The following is a 16,956-nucleotide window of genomic DNA, read 5'->3' as shown; positions in this document are numbered from 1 at the left end:
ATTGCAAAGCCATTCTATACAGTGGAAAAAAACATTTGAAGAAATGCTGCAAAACTTTGATAAGTAGTATAAACTGCCAGGTAAAACATAGCCTACATTTCCAAAACAGCAATTCCAAATTTAGGGAAGTCAAAGATGCTATTCTTAAGGATCTGTAATGAATACATTTTTTGCAGTCACTTAAGACATGTGGTCCAGTACTAATATGACCTTTAGTAGGATTGGCTATTATTTAAGGCCTGTTCTGGTATAGTCAGTTTATTTTGATTGCATTTTTATTTTCAGTTATTTTTCAGACACTTTATTGTGTTTATTTCTTATTAAGCATTTTCAGTTTTTGAAAGATTTATTCATAAAATTATTTCTTTTAAATATGTGTTATGTGTATACATATTAACTGCCAGGTAAACCTTGCAAAAGATTTAATTAAAATAATTACTACAATGTGTGAAAATTATTTCATGAACAAAGAATCTATGAGAATTAAATGTCAAAGCTCTAAAACAGACAATTAATCTTCATAATAGTCACAATTTATTAGTTAATTAACCGTCAGACAAATTTCATAACCGTTACAGCCCTATTTGCTTGTATCAAACCACATAGTGGAACTGTAGTAAAAGATTATTACATGGCACTTTTACTGCTTGATTCTGATTGGCTTGTCGCAACATTCCGAGATATGTTATTCCGAGATAACAACCTCTGAAACTACTAACACATGGCTGCAAATCATTTTGACAGGTTTAATACTACACAGAAATAAAATATTAATGTCTTTTAATGACATTATATTTACAAATGATTAAACTAAATAGTTTAAGCGTCTTGTCTCATCTTAAAACAGCTTGGTGTAGGGTCCTGATCACACTGTCAGGGATTATTTCTGCGATAACAACTGGCTGTAATCCCTTAATTATTTCATGAAGTAATCCTTGTTCAGTATATGATTTGTGAGTCCTGTCGAATCGATTTTTATCGACAGTGAAGTTGCAGGCTACAACTCCCATTGCTTCATGACCTTTCACAGCATTATCAAGCTGCCGCTGTTGTTTAGCGACCACTAGTGGTCAAAATGACATACTGCGCCTTTAAAGGGATAGTTCACCCAAAAAAAAGAAAACTATCATCATTTACTCAACTTCAAGTTTCTGTTAAACTTAAAAAAAATGTCTGTTTTGCTGAACACAAAGGAAGATATTTTAAGCAGGGTTTGTCACCAAACCAAAACTTTTAGCACCATTGACTTCCATAGTATATGTCTTTCCTATTATGGAAGTCAATGGTGCTCCTGTTTCCTGTTTGATTACAAATATCTTCCTTTGTTTTCAGCAAAACAAAGAAATTTATATAGGTTTGTAACAACTTGGGGATGATTAAATAATTTTCAATGCTGGGTGAACTATTTCTTTAAGTCTTGTTTTCTGAACAAAAATGTTTGTGAGTTTTTGGTTAAAACTAAAATTTATTTACCTCTTTTTTAGTTAAGATATTTATTCAATAGTTAAATTTTAGCTTAGTTTAATTTTGATATATATTTTTATTGAAAACAAGATTTCAGAATTTTCATAAATAAGTAATTTTGCTCCTCAAAGGGGACATTTCATAAAACTTTTGACCCTAAAGTACATATGTGAAGTTCTAGCTCAAAATACCATATAGATAATTTATTAGCATGGTAAAATTGCCACTTTGCATGTGTGAGAAAAACGTGCCGTCCTTTTGTGTCTAAAAGCAAATGAGCTGATCTCTGCACTAAATGGCAGTGCCGTGGCTGGATAGTTCAGATTAAGGGGCAGTATTATCCCCTTCTGACAACACAAGGAGAGCCAAATTTCAATGACCTATTTTTCCACATGCTTGCAGAGAATGGTTTACCAAAACTGAGTTACTCTGTGGTTCTTTTTCACATTTTCTAGGTTGATTGAAGCACTGGGGACTCAATTATAACACTTAAAACATGGAAAAAGTCAGATTTTTCATGATATGTCTCCTTTAGGGAAATGCATTTTGATTTAAAGGTACAGTATGGGTTTTTAGTGGCATTTAGTGGCGAGATTGCGTATTACAACCAACCTCAATTTCGAAACACAATAAGACTATGGTAGCTGCCACAGGACAAACACGTTGACACATAAGAAAATGTACGGACTAAATGCGCTCTGTAGAACAGTTTGTCAGTTTAGGGCTACTGTAGAAACATGACGCCGATGACCAGCAGTGTATGTAGATTAAAATGGCTCATTCTAAGGTAATAAAAACAATACAGTTACCACTGATAATATAGTTATGTATATTATATTACATTTCTGTCAAGAGATCATTATACAAGTTACACAATGCACCTTTAAAATAATACTAAAATAAATAAAAATATACTAAATAAGAAATAATTTTAGTAGTGTAAACACTTTGCATTCTGGGCTTTAAAACACTGCCTTGTTTGTTTGACTCAACCAATGGAGTTAGCTGTAGTGCAGGATGTCAACATTCATTAAGTCATTAGGACCTTTAATGTGTACAAATGAGTGATTTTATGATGTGCGTTTGTTTGCTTGAATGATAGTTCAACAGTAACAGTAATCGATACAGCAGAGATATGCAGGAGTGACTGTATAGTAAGTCATGTGTCTGTGTGTACTTCAAAGCGAAATCAAACGTGCTTCTGTCACACTGTCCAATTATCCATCTTTGCCATCTCTGCTCAGCACCGAGAAGACACGGCTGATGTACTGCCGAATTAAAAATAGAACATTGTGTACATTTTTAATAAAATGAATTCTTCAGCGCACTCTGACACTTGCCTCAATTAGAAATTTCATTTAAATGAAAGCAAATCATGTTTTTTTACCCACCACTTCTCTCTCTCCCTCTTCAACTTGCAAAGTAAATTACACACAACAAGGTCTTTTGCCAAAAAACATGTCACATGTCAACACCCTCATGTCCTAGGAGATACAAATGGGCAAACAATGAAATCGGATGGATGTTCCAATCAAACGGATGTTTCATTTAGAGGAAGTTGAGGGTAAATCTTTGTGGCTTTTAATAATCACATTTCCACACTTTTCTCATTTTATGAAAACTCTTTCAACTAACTCAAAGCTTCCTCTTATTAGCTAGCGGTCCCCTCATGTCAAGGGCTCCGTTTCACTCCAAGTGTGACTATCTGAAGTTCATTAGCTCGCTCTGAGATGGGTGAACGTGGGCTCAAGACAGCCTAGGATGCCAGCGCAGACCAAACTACAAAAAAGTAGGTATGTGGGTTAGCCAGGGTTCCCCCGGGCCATGCCTTTCTTCCAGTAATTATGATCTGGACAAATTAAAACAAGCTTTTTCTCTATCCATCTCCTTCCTCTTCTTTACGGTATTAAATATTGATTGACGAGACGGCTCTGAACGCAATGAAAGTGAATTCTATATGTCCATGCTGCCTTTACTTAATTCATGAAACGACTAGTTAATTATTATGAGAAGGTCTATCTATATTTCATCTGGATGTCTCAGCTGGATGCCGTCGAGTGGGAAGCGAATGTAAGCGTACATTTGAGTTCGAAATCTGTCTGATTGACCCGAAAGTTGTACACATCACAAACCTACATTTCTATTACAGTCAACAGGCCTGCTCCATCATATGATGATATAAGCAGTCGCTTATGAGGCACCAGAGACAGTAAAAATAAATGAGCAGATTATAAGTCAATATCTACTGTACTCCTGCATGTTGTGTGGAAGGCCAGGACTGATGAGATCACAAAATGCGACAGATAGTAATGTACAAGCATAAAGTATATTAGTAAAAATTAATCTCATGAGATCCCGTCACCACCTCGCCTCTGGTTTTCCACCAGAACTCAACAAAAATAGCGCGGGTATATCGACCTAACTCTTCACTGTTTGTCTCGCTGAGAATGAGCTCAGCAATATTCAGATTTTGCACTGAAGGTTATTTGTCAGAGTGTCAGTGATAATGCCAATTATTTTCTGTACAGAAGAGGCGCAGAGTCAGCACAGCATTCTACAGACGGGCACGATGCCAATGACAAACACAAAGATAAAGTATACATCCAGTTTAAGATGACATGTAGTGTGAATCCTGTAAACTGTTATTTGTCTGTGTTATCTATTCTCTCTGTAACAACACCATCATTAGATTATTAGTTTCAACCCGCCGACAGTCCAAAGATGAATAACATTCATGTATTTTGCTCATAAGCCTGGAAATTGCTTCCTCAATGTGGCAAGCTGTAATCTGACTGTCAGACTTTTAAAGCAACTTCCAGTAATTAAAGGTATAGTTACTCACCCTTATGTTGTTTAAAATCTATTTCTTTATTATTTTGAATACAAAAGAAGATATTTTGATAAAGATGGTATACACACAGTTGATGGCACCCATTGACTTGCATAGTATTTTTTTCAACTATGGAAGCCGTCAACCATCATTTATCAAAATATCTTATTTTGAATTCAACATAATAAATCATACAAGTTAAAAACAACAAACACTGTATTATGCATGCCAGGCCAGTAGTTGGCGATGCCACACAATGTCTGAACACTACCCATGACCATGACATCACTGTTTTCCCAAATTGTATTTTTGTAGTCTAGATCAGTGGTTCTCAAACTGGGGTCCGGGGCCCCCAGGGGGGCCGTGAGATGGTGCCAGGGGGGCCCCAGTTTTATGTCATTTTATAAAATACATTCATTAATCATGAATTCTGTGTAATTAAACCTACAAAAATAAGGCTACTAACCAACAGCACTACTTTGTATAACTTAATATGTTTTGTTTAATTAAAATGTTAAATTTTAGAACAGTTTTTGTCATAAATTTTCTTTGGGGGGGGGGCGCGAAGGAATGCACCGTACACAAGGGGGGCCGCACGCGGAAAAAGTTTGAGAACCACTGGTCTAGATAGAGACAATATTAGTTTTGTATTTTAAAAACAGTCACTTTGATACCTGTGTGTGTCATGTAAATTCTCCCTTAATCAGGGTTTTATCAGGGTTTAATTTGTACTTGCAAGTTAGATAACCAGAGATTTATTAATGAAATAGTCTTCACTATATTTTCTGAATATTTGCTTACACCACCATTCCATTATTTACATGCCTTTCATAAAAAATTATGGTAAAAACTTTATTTCAGATAAACCTACTGTAACACCAATGGCGCTTTCCATTGCATAGGCTGTTGGGTCAGCTCAATTTTTTTTCCACTAGGTACAGTACATATTACCTGACCTTATTACCTTATTATTTTTTTAGTACCACCTCAGTTGGGGTTCCACTACAACGTGACGCGAAAACACTGTAGATCACTGATTGGTCTGAAAGAATTGTCACTAGCAGCGTCATCGCTATAATGCAAGAACAAACCTGTTGTCATCTTGTTGTCCCTTTCAGCGGTGAAAACTAATCCATATGTTGAGAATGAGGAACACTATATCAGTGTTTTCAGGACTTGCGGTTTGTGGCAGCACATTTGCAGCGTGAACGTCTGCATGCACGGGATTTTTGCAACTTATAATAAGGCTCAGCGGAGCGCCTCGACTTACGGCATGGGTGTTTGTCATGTGAGACAGATGTAGTGATAAACGCAATGTGCAAACGTTTATTTGTGGTGGTCAATTTTGATTTTGAGGCGGACTGAGAAATAAATAAATGTATGGGAAAATACAATGGCGTTCTCACTTGTATGATGTCATAGCAGTAGGCAGCGCAAATATAACGGCACGCCTATAATCCCTCCCACTCCGAAGTGTTACTAAACTCGATGGAAAAGCTTACCACGCCAAAGTGAATTGAGCTGACATGACTCGACCCATGGGGTACTATGCAATGGAAAAGCACCTTAAAGGTGGGGTGCATGATTTTTGAAAAACACGTCGTCTTCTATCAAAAGAAGGTCCAGATTCTATTGGGGTAGGAGCGTGTTTGTTTAGGTGATTTCAAATGTCAACATTGGCTTTCAGAGATCATGCACCCCGCCTTTAAATGAGACAAAAAACAAACCAAGCTGTTGTTTGTTCCTTTAAGCCCAGAGTAGTTTCAGTTTTTTATGTTTTATGCGCACGTTCGAATAATTTATTTGCTTTGTACATGTATACAAATGTTCAATGCATGATGCACATTGCGACAAAATACAATGCATCTCCTGGGCTACAAACTAAATTCTCCTGTTTGCACATTTGCAACCTACGAGTAAAAAGTATGCGCGGTTACAAAAATCCAGCAGTGACGAAATGTGCACTCCCGTGCAATGTACCCTCTTGTATGCGAAAAACAGGACTATACTTCTAGCTTTACATGTCAGTTAACCCATACCTTACTTCTCTAAGTGCCCAGAAATTAATAAGATGTTATGTGACTATCAATAAATTCCGACCAATCAAAATACACGTCAGTAATAAATCTTCAGATAAAATATGTTTAGAAGTTCTTTAACTCTTTCCCCGCCATTGACGAGTTATCTCGTCAATCTGCAAAACCGCTATTATCCACCAGGTGGCGCTCTTCCGAACTTATAAAAACCGGAAGTATTGCCCTAGGGCAAACAGCTGTATGTCCGTTTATGTCGCTCTGCATCTGATCTCTATCAAAAGTCCTTCACAAAAATTGAATCATCTCAGCTTTTTGCTCAAAATTTGGTGTTTTTGATGAAACCTACACATATTTGAGAGGTGATAAAAACAGAACACATGAAGGTAGGATGAAACTAATTTTTTGTTTGAAAGCAGAGGGTCTGTTCTTTTATTTCCTATATTGTATGTTTATATATTTAAAAAAGAGCATTTTCTGGAAGGCATTAAACATTAAAGCTGGCGGCGAAAGAGTTAATTTGAACGAATAGGGCCCTTATAAGAATGTCGTAATAATTAGTGTAAAAAATAACATTGTTCTACGACAGCCATTTTTTCATTTTTTTGAAAAAAGAGAGAAAGATTATCAGCTACTTGCCTTGGTTGCAAAGCGAGCCGAAGAAGCCGGCAAGGCATTCACAGTGACCCGTAACGTGGTGGCAGGGCCCAGTGCTGTGCACACATTGTGGGCACGACTGACTGCAGCGGTGCCCATAGAAACCAGGAGGGCAAACTGTCACAGAGAAGGTAGGAGAGATGTGAGAGACAAAAATACATTTAGTCATACTGTAATTATACATTGTTTTTATAGACTAATTGTGGCTTGAGTTTTCTAGTTACTATTGTTTCACCCCAAACCACAGAGCTACAGGCACCTTTATAACTAAAGCAGGTGGAAGTAATGAAGGGCTCATTGTCTCACAGAGCATGAAGACTTTAGTCTGTCTCTGTCATTCAGCCGTGTCTGAGACAGAAGCTCCTGCAGGTCATTTTTCTTCATTAGAGCCTTGATTCCCTTTAATTGCTGTAGCTTTGTGTAACGCAGGAGGCTGATGTTTGCTGACCTTTCCACCATGGGTGGTGGGCCTTTGTAATTAAGATAATTGTACAACAACGAACAGTGTGGCCAAGATTAATCGCTTTTCCTTTCCACTGCTCTCTCTCTAATCTTTCTAAACACACATATTCACACACAAAAACACAGATATCTTTAATGGGTTTATTTACTAAACAGGTAACACATCTGAGTCAATTTTCAGAATTTGTAATGATAAAGAAAGGAATAAGATTTGTTTTTTTTTGTTTCAAGTAAACAGAAACAGATTCTCATTCTTACAATGTATACAAATGTTAATGTAATTATGGTAAAAACTAATTTGCTTTATATTTAAAGGTGCACTGTGTAACTTTCAGAAGGATCTCTTGACAGAAATGCTATATAATACACATAACTATATTCTTAGTCACCTTACATAATGAACTGTATTGCTTTTATAACCTTAGAATGAGTCATTTTTATCTACATACACCGCAGGTCCCCCTGCATAGAAGTTGCCATTTTGTGCCACCATGTTTCTACAGCAACCCTAAACGGACAAACCCAGTGACTGGTCCCAGTATAGGTCATAAAACCCTGCCTCCCCCATGTTATTTAATGGGACTTGAGACCAACTAAACAATTTAATTACACTTCAATTATCTTTTTCCTGAAGCTGGCTTCTGTCATTTACTGTATATCACGCTGATGTAAATTCAAGTGTTTTTTTTTAAAATAAGTTTGTTTTTAGTTAGTTATTTAATGCAATAAAAAACGGTGGTGTCACGTCATGATTGACAGCTGTGATATGCGCATTCTGTGAGAGTGAGGGCGGGGCCTTGATTTTGCGTCTTAACTTCCTGCTCACAACTGCACAGAACTGGTCCTGAAATTGCTACTACGCAGACTCAAGATGTCACACTGTATCAGGACACTGGCGGCTTCACTTTTCACCTATGGAAGAGAGCGAATGGGCGTTGTCTATCTTTTTTTACAGTCTATGGTTTTGAAAGGGAGGAGTGAACTGTGGACTGAGTCATTGGTTGCACTTCACAATATCACCACTAGATACCGCTAAAATCTACACAGTGGACCTTTAAAATATTTAAATTAAAATATATGTAAGCAAATATTAATATTAAACATCACATGTACTGGTTGTACTCCCTTTACTGAACATTTGGTGTCTGAGCTTATTTTATATATATTTTATATATTATTTTATAAGCCTATTTTAATAATTTGGTACTAAATGTCACAGACCACACGATTCCATAACAATATAACATATCTGTAAAAGGTGTCTCATATAGGCTACAGTAGCTGAAAATCATGATTACTTGTTGTAACAGTGTTGACAATATACATCACTTGCAGTGATACACATAGAGGTCCCGTACACACTGCATATTAATTCGGTTGTCACTTCCCCTTTTATGCTTAATCCTGTTCTGTACACAGTTCAGTAATTTAGGGGAGTGACAACCACATTCTACAACCGAATTATCTCCTGCAAAGTGCAGGTAGTGACAACCACATTTACAGAAACTCTGCTTAGTGTGTACATAACTGAACTGAACAACTAGTAGTTAATAAAGTGTTCTCTCTTTTGAAAAAATAAATACCCAGAAAAAGTCTTCTATATGCGCAGTGCAGAAAATGCAGGGGCACGAGCGTTTGCTGACTAGTGTTGCCAGATCTTGCACGGGAAAAACACTGAACATGAAAAATCCAATAACAAACCAAAATAAATCCAAATTCTTTACCTCAAAGATCAAAATATTCGTACCGGCATGTTCACACTTTAAAGCGTAACTAAACCCCTGGTCAGAGCCTGACTCCACCCACTGGCAATATTTGAAAAATTCAAGAAAAGTGGGCAGATCCCAATGGAGATAGAGGGGACGAACTAAGCTGTACCAAGTGTGTGGTGAGATCGTAACAAGAGCGTGGTGATCTTGAACCTGCTAACGTCACGAGTTATTTTTTGGACCCAACATCCAATAGGAAAATTCAACTGCAGTAGCTACCGTTCAACCTGAAGAGGGCAGCACTCAGACGTTTTTACACCATATATTGTAGTATTGAAACTTTTTTATCCAAACTTACTAAAATCAATGAACAGCACTAATAAAGCATCATTCTTACATTAACCAAAAAAAGTTGGTTTGGGGTTTAGTTACTCTTTAATAACACCAAAAACCTGATCGCTTCATGAGCCAAAAGCCATAAAAGATTAAGCGCCAAACGTTATGTGAGTACAAAAAAAAAGACGAGGACCTGGCAACACTGCAAGACAGCGCTCTGTGGAGCAGCCTTACAAATGCGTGCAATACACAACGCCAAGACGGAGGTTTATTGCAAAACATAATGCTGTTAAATGATTTTGGTCAATGCTGTGAGTAATAAATACGCGAGACCGCAGAACGTTGCTATGGTTGTCTATCTGTAAATCACTCTCTCTCTCTCTCTCTCTCTCTCTCTCTCTCTCTCTCTCACAAACACACACACACACACACATGACTGTCAACATTGCTACTTTGTAAACAAGTTTGACAGGAACAGAATGGACACTAATTAATTCGGTTACATACTGTATATTAGGTACTGTATGTTTATATTATAAATTGACCCTACTTCTGCATGTAGTGTATACCAGTGGCGGCTCATGACTCCGAGGATGCGCTAATTTAAAATAAGTGTTTGGATTGTCACGTGTGTGGTTCCCTTTTCCAAAATATGTGTCCTGCATGTTGAGAGATCCTGTGTGCATCACGTGTTTTGTCAAAATAAGTGCCTGCTGCACACGCGTCAAAACCGTTTATGATAAAAAGAGACCCTCACGTTCCCTTAATACACGCAAGACACTCCCTTAACAGTAAACTCTGATTACGCATGAGATTATGCGAGTATCTGGCAAACGCGAGCGTCTCTTTTCAAGTTCAAGTTCAAGGCAGCAGGCACTTATTTTGGCATTACACGTGATGCACACACGATCTCTCAAAGCGCAGAACACATATTTTGAAATGATGAACCACATACATGACAAGCTACATACATGTTGTGATGAACTTCGCATCGTGCGCTTCAAAAAAAGAAGTCACCAGCCGCCAGTATACATATTAAATGTTTTATTATTTTCGGTTTTAGAAAATGACCTGGAATAACTCACAGTAACAAGAGCAAGAAAAAAAATAGAGAGAGTGAGTAACAGAGAGAGGGGGGAGTCTTAAGAGGAAGACCTCTGAGAGGTTGGGCAAACACTTCTCTGTCCAGAGAGGCTGTTGAGAACCCAACATGGACCTTGCATCTCTACAGTGATCCAGACAAACAAGTGGAGCTGAAGTGATTAAGATGTGTGTGATTAAAGATTTGCTCACACATGCTCATGTCTCTTCAGTAAAGTGTCTACCTCTTCAGTGGATCACTGCAGTCCCTGTGGGTCACCTTCTGAATGTTACAGTCGTGACCCCCTCTCATTCATGCCAGTTGTTTATCATCTTGTTTCAAGATGGTGCAAATCAAACCCTTATGTTACAACTCCGAGAAGGTGACATTGAGGCCTTGCACAGTTGAAATCATTTTCTTAATCAGTTTTTAACTTGTTTTAAAACATCTAAACATCTTTAAAACTACATTTACTTGATGCAGAAATGTACGAATATACTGTAGTTTTATCCCCATGTTCATAAATAACATTTTAAAGGGACATTCCACTTTTTTTGAAAATATGCTCATTTTCCAGCTCCCCTAGAGTTAAACATTTATTTCTTACAGTTTTGGAATCCATTAAGCCGATCTCCGGGTCTGGCGCTAGGACTGTTAGCATAGCTTAGCATAATCCATTGAATCTGATTAGACCATTGGCATCGCGCTAAAAAATAACCAAAGAGATTCGATATTTTTCCTATTTAAAACTTGACTCTTGTGTAGTTACATCGTGTACTAAGACCGACGGAAAATTAAAAGTTGCAATTTTCTAGGCAAATATGACTAGAAAATGGATTTCAAAACGGTAAGAATCAAATGTTTAACTCTAGGGGAGCTGGAAAATGAGCATATTTTCAAAAAAAGTGGAATGTCCCTTTAAAGGGATAGTTTGGCCAAAAAATTATATTAAACCCATGATTTACTCACCCCCAAGCTGTCCGAGTTGCATATGTCCATCGTTTTTCAGACAAGCACATTTTCGGATATTTTAGAAAATGTTTTAGATCTTTCAGTTGATTAAATGTAATGTTACGGGGTCCACGACCTTCAAGTCCAAAAAAAGTGCGTCCATCCTTCACAAAATAAATCCAAACGGCTCCAGGATGATAAACAAAGGTCTTCTGAGTGTAATCCACGCGGTGGTGTTGTAGAAATATCCATATTTAAAACTTTATAAACTAAAATAACTACCTTCCGGTAGCGCCGCCATCTTAGTCGCGTCCGCATTCAGGATGAGAGCTTACGCAGCCTACGGAGGTTTCTCTGCTGCTGCTCTGTGCCCCCGCCCTCCGAATTTGTCATACGTCACTAAGAAAAGTGCGTACACTACGCTAATACTCTCTCCTGAATACAGAGGAGTCTAAGATGGCGGCGCTACCGGAAGGTAGTTATTTACGTTAATAAAGTTTTAAATATGGATATTTCTACAACAACACCGCGCGGATTACCCTCAGAAGACCTTTGTTTATCATCCTGGAGCCGTTTGAATTTAATTTGTGAAGGATGGACGCACTTTTTTTGGACTTGAAGGTTGTGGACCCCGTAACATTACATTTAATCAACTGAAAGATCTAAAACATTTTCAAAAATATCCGAAAATGTGTTTGTCTGAAAAACGATGGACATATGCAACTTGGACAGCTTGGGGGTGAGTAAATTATGGGTTTAATATCATTTTTGGCCGAACTATCCCTTTAAATCTAGAAAAACATAAACCATTTAAAATGTATTTGCAGAGTCTACACAATTTTGCTCATCACATGCATTTACTTTGCTGTAGTTATTTTTTAATTAGTTAATAAACTAAACATACAGATTAAGGAAACTATAATGTGGTTGTTAGACGAAGATTAAAGGAAATTACTTCTCTTGCAGGAAGTGCCGCGGTACCCGGGTGCACACATGCATGTGCCATCTTCAGGAGAGCATGAGCCTCCGTTCATGCACGAGCAGGTCATGGAGCAGTTCGGACCCCAAAAACCTTGAGGGCAGATGCTGTCACAGTGGATCCCTGTAAAAACAAGGTGAGTATCACTTCTCTGCATCCATATTTACTTTAATAGTCTCCATAGTGTAACTGCAGATTAAACAAAAGAAATAAAACACTTCAGATATAGTCATTTGGATATGGGACGTCATATTAGGCATTTTGGATAAGCCATTATCGCATGTTCTACTGAGACAACAATAGAGCAGTGGGCAGTATGCATGTGTTCATATCAGTGTTGAGTCCTGGTTCTGAAAGTGCAGGTCTGTAGGTTCAGTCATCTCTTGGCGGCAGCGCTGGGCCGAGTCGTGCTCTGTATGTATTTTTGATCAGACTGGGTCTTTCTGCCAGTGCAGTGTGTTCATTAATAGGGCCGAGTCCCTTGAGTTGTTGAGGCTCGTCTCCCATTCTCTTTTTAGCTGGTTTGTGTGTAGCGCTGGGGACACTCACAAGTAGATCCACACAAATATATAAAGAAGAGCCCTAGAATATTTTCTTGAAATGCTGTGATATTGTCGAAATCTTTCTGTAGCTCGCATTGAGTTTGCACTGCAAAGGTCCTGGGATAAAATTTATAGCTTGAATGCGCTACAAGTCACCAAATGTATGTAACGTAAATTAAATGCAATAACATTGGTCATAACCCAGCTACAGTATATTACACAGAAAACACATGCACACTCACAAAAAGTTGCTTTCATTACTCCTAAAGTGCACAGAACATAACATTATTCTTCAGCAGATCAGGAGACATCATCACATCCTATCTGTGTTTTTTTAAGTACTATGTCTCAGATGTTTAACCTAAAATGCCTTAGGAGATATGCAAATCAGATGATTGTTGAGATACGGTAAGAGTTCTGAGCTATGAAATTAATGTGGGTAGCGGAACGCGTTTAATTTGGTCACATTAGGGATGTAATCACATAAGGCTATTTAACTATATTAATTGTTCGCTCTGATTTATAAAATACGAATAAATGTAAAAATGTGACTCTGCCTGTGAAAACTCAGCTACAGTAATATTTTTTGCGATTTACTTGTTTATTTATTTATTTTTACATAAAATCATTCTATTTAATGTAAAGAAAATATAACTTTCAGTGATTCTTGGGAATTTGGATAAAACAGGTTTAAATTTTGAAAAAAAAAAAGTTAGTTAAATGACAAAATCTGAAGGTATATCATTATAGACCAAGGTCTTGGCTGTTTAGCAATTTACTGGTGCAACCTCCCCTGTTCCTATTTTTTTCATAAAATAGGCGTTTTTCCAGTTATTACTCATACAACATTTACTTTAAGCCTAACTAGAAAAAGTAATGATTTTTTTATTTAATAAACATATTTTTGTAATAATAGAGACTCAACAGCACTGAAGAAACATATTGTAAGCATATTCATTTAAAACAAATAAAACTCCGTCTGACGGTGGTGACACTTTTCTGACGGTGGTGACATTGGCCTCATTATTCCAAAATGTATACCACTCAAGTCAATGGCTTCTTGCTTAAACTTTATGTAAATATTTAGCCCAAAAAATAACAATCCTGAGCACTGTGATGAACAAATATCAAATCATAACTTCCGAAAATACATAAAACCTGACAGAAAAGACAGAAAACCTGTCGGTGGTGACATCTGACGGTGGTGACAAAAACCTAGATAAAAATAGATTAGTTGTTCACATTAGCCATCTTGTTTCCCCTCTGTTGCTAGCTACTTCAGACCTCTTCTTAAAAATGATACATTTATATTCATAATCTAATCTAATATTTTTTTTACAAAGATGACGGTGTTGACATGTTATGGTTGTCACAGTAGCAATGTCCAAAAATATGAACAAGTTTAAGAAAAAATTGGAAACATACAGGAGCTTGAGTGATCTTGAAACATGCAGTAGAGCTAAAGGTTTGAAAATGGGGTCCTCAGGAATGCAGTTGACCCTGTAGTTGTCTGTTTTTATTGCTTTTTATAAATATCTGACGGTGGTGACGAATATGTGGGACACATTTTGAGCAATCACAAAATAAAAGTAAATATTGTTCAGAACTCACTCTTTGTAATTTTTAATACATATTACAATGTACCCTTTCATGTGGTAAATATTATTCAATTCAATTATTACTTTTTGCTTTTTTAATCAAGTTGAAATGATTATCTCTTAACCAAGGACAGCTGATTTTGTAGGCAATGGGCCAGCATATAATCATTAAATTAATAAAAAATAAACCTATAAAAGAACCTTACATATGTGCAAAGGACCCCCTGATTATAACATAGCACTTTTCTTAGTGGGACATGTTTTTGCCAAAGTTTCAAGAATCAGTGCTAAGGTGCCATAGAATGAATTGTTCTCTGATCTATGTGGCTTTATTAAGTGCAAAAATGATCCAGAAATGGTTTTACAAGTCCATTTACAACCATAGATTTGCCCTCCAGAATGAAATTGTCTGTTACTTATTTGAAAGGGTCATGAATAATAATATCGAGCTCTGCTCTGACTGGCTGTTTCTCAGATCATCTCTTTTAAGTAGCTCTGTGTGTGTGTAAACAGACCTTATGTTTGAGCCTGTATTAGACAAATATACAGAATTTGAGGAATAATCAAATGTTTGGAGATCGTTAATGAACGTTTCTTAGAGGTAAGTTTGTGTTTTTTTTAGTACGGACCTGCAAAACGTAACTGTAACTTCAATAGTAGAACTTCAGCCTAAACGCTAGCATATCATTTACTAGCATAAAGCGCTAAATTTGCAGTGACGACTTTGTTTTTAGCATTGTAACAACTTTGTAATTAACTCTTTCCCCGCCATTGACGAGTTATCTCCCTAGAAAACATTTCCCTGCCAATGAAGCTTTCCGGATGAGTTTTCACTGTAATCTGTAATATTTATTAAAAACTGAAGCAAAAAAAAAACTAATTTTAATGTATATTTTGGTCTACGTTCTGAATCTGATCTCTAACAAAATTCCTTTACAAAAATGCAATTATTTTAGCTTTTTTGTTAATTTAATGTGTAATTTAATGTCCGGGGTATACATCACGAGTGTAACGTCACAGTCAGTATTATGTTGAGACTGGCCTGTTTTCCAGCAGTCTTTTGTATGCACAAGATTTACATAAGATGGAGGAAAAATCGAGTTTGAGTTTCATGATATGTCATTACCATGTACAGAACTCTTATTATTCATCTATGCCTAGGCCGGCACCTTTAATATTGACTGAGTAAGGACATGTCAAAGATTAAAATCAATGGATGCTCCTAATCTCATTATTAGACACTTTCGCCTGGATTTCATAATATGGGTCACAAATGACTGAAACTCTAACAAATTATTGGTAATGGCGTTATTTTATAAAAACAGAAAGGCAACAGGCTGTTGCATTACAGTTGTTTTACCACAGTTTTCCCTCTTTGTGTCATGCTTGGTAAAATAACTGTAATGCAAGGCCTCAGGTGGTTTAGTGCATTAATAAATTAGCATCTTTATTTTCAACACTCCATAAGCAAGCTTTAATGGCACATATAGGAAAAATGACAAGCACACACACACACACACACACACATAAAATAGACACATACTCACAGATTCAGAGCGCTCTTTCAACTCTAGCTCAGAAACCTCATTTGCAATTTCCTTTGACAGAGACTTCTCTCAGTGACTGGCATGCCCCATTAAAACAGCATTAGGCCCATGGCTTTGAATTAGTCCAGGTTTAAACTCTAGAGACAGGAATTATACCTGTACTACCACTGTGGCAGAACAGAGTGGTGGCAGAGATTTGCGGGGCAGATTAAAACATGCCCACCCAATGTACATCAAAGGAGAGGCGAGCCAGTTTGAGCTTCTGCGGGGCTGGACAGTAAAAAAGTCCTGCACTTCCTTTATTGTCAGCAATGAATTAGAATAGAAAAGCGCTCTGAAAGCCTAACAAACAGAGGGACTTTAGAGAGTGAGTAAAAAACTCACAGAGCGAGTAAAAACCTCTTTGCATATGACACTTTTTCTAGAAGAGAACTGCCACGGGGACCGGCAGCCAATTAATATGAGACCCACAAGTACCATCATATACATCGATTCCCACCGCACTTTGTGTGTTAAGTGGACACACGGGCACACACATGCCAGCTTGTTTCTGAAGGGCACTCACAATCCTTTACTCTTTAGGGAGCTCCTGAAGCTGCTAGTGTTGTTTCTCAATGTTTGCATATTGCTTCATGGATCTTACTGTCATTATGTCCCTCTTTCAGTCTATTAGACAGTTTTATTTAAAGTGACCATTTAACTTCTGTCACATACTCCTTTCTTTCTTTGATAAATCGCTTTTGGCTTGTCTATCCTCTGGCATGTCT

At 37.2% G+C, this 16,956-nt stretch overlaps 1 protein-coding gene across 2 annotated transcripts in view; it reads right to left on the bottom strand.

Moving 5' to 3' along the window:
• The window catches only part of megf11 (multiple EGF-like-domains 11), a 170,010-nt gene that overhangs the window by 16,336 nt on the left and 136,718 nt on the right, over positions 1-16,956 (bottom strand). For both annotated transcript variants that reach the window (XM_065283262.2, XM_065283263.2), the window contains exons 15-16: positions 12,479-12,625; positions 6,967-7,101 (exon numbers count right to left, since the gene is read on the bottom strand). In XM_065283262.2, coding sequence (XP_065139334.1) covers positions 6,967-7,101; positions 12,479-12,625 — 282 coding nt within the window. The remainder of the gene's footprint in view (positions 1-6,966; positions 7,102-12,478; positions 12,626-16,956) is intronic.

The sequence above is a fragment of the Paramisgurnus dabryanus genome, chromosome 9, assembly GCF_030506205.2.
Source record: "Paramisgurnus dabryanus chromosome 9, PD_genome_1.1, whole genome shotgun sequence".
In the NCBI taxonomy this organism is placed as follows: domain Eukaryota; kingdom Metazoa; phylum Chordata; class Actinopteri; order Cypriniformes; family Cobitidae; genus Paramisgurnus; species Paramisgurnus dabryanus.
The sequence above is the reverse complement of the archived record's forward strand: the minus strand, read 5'-3'. Positions and strand labels throughout refer to the sequence as shown.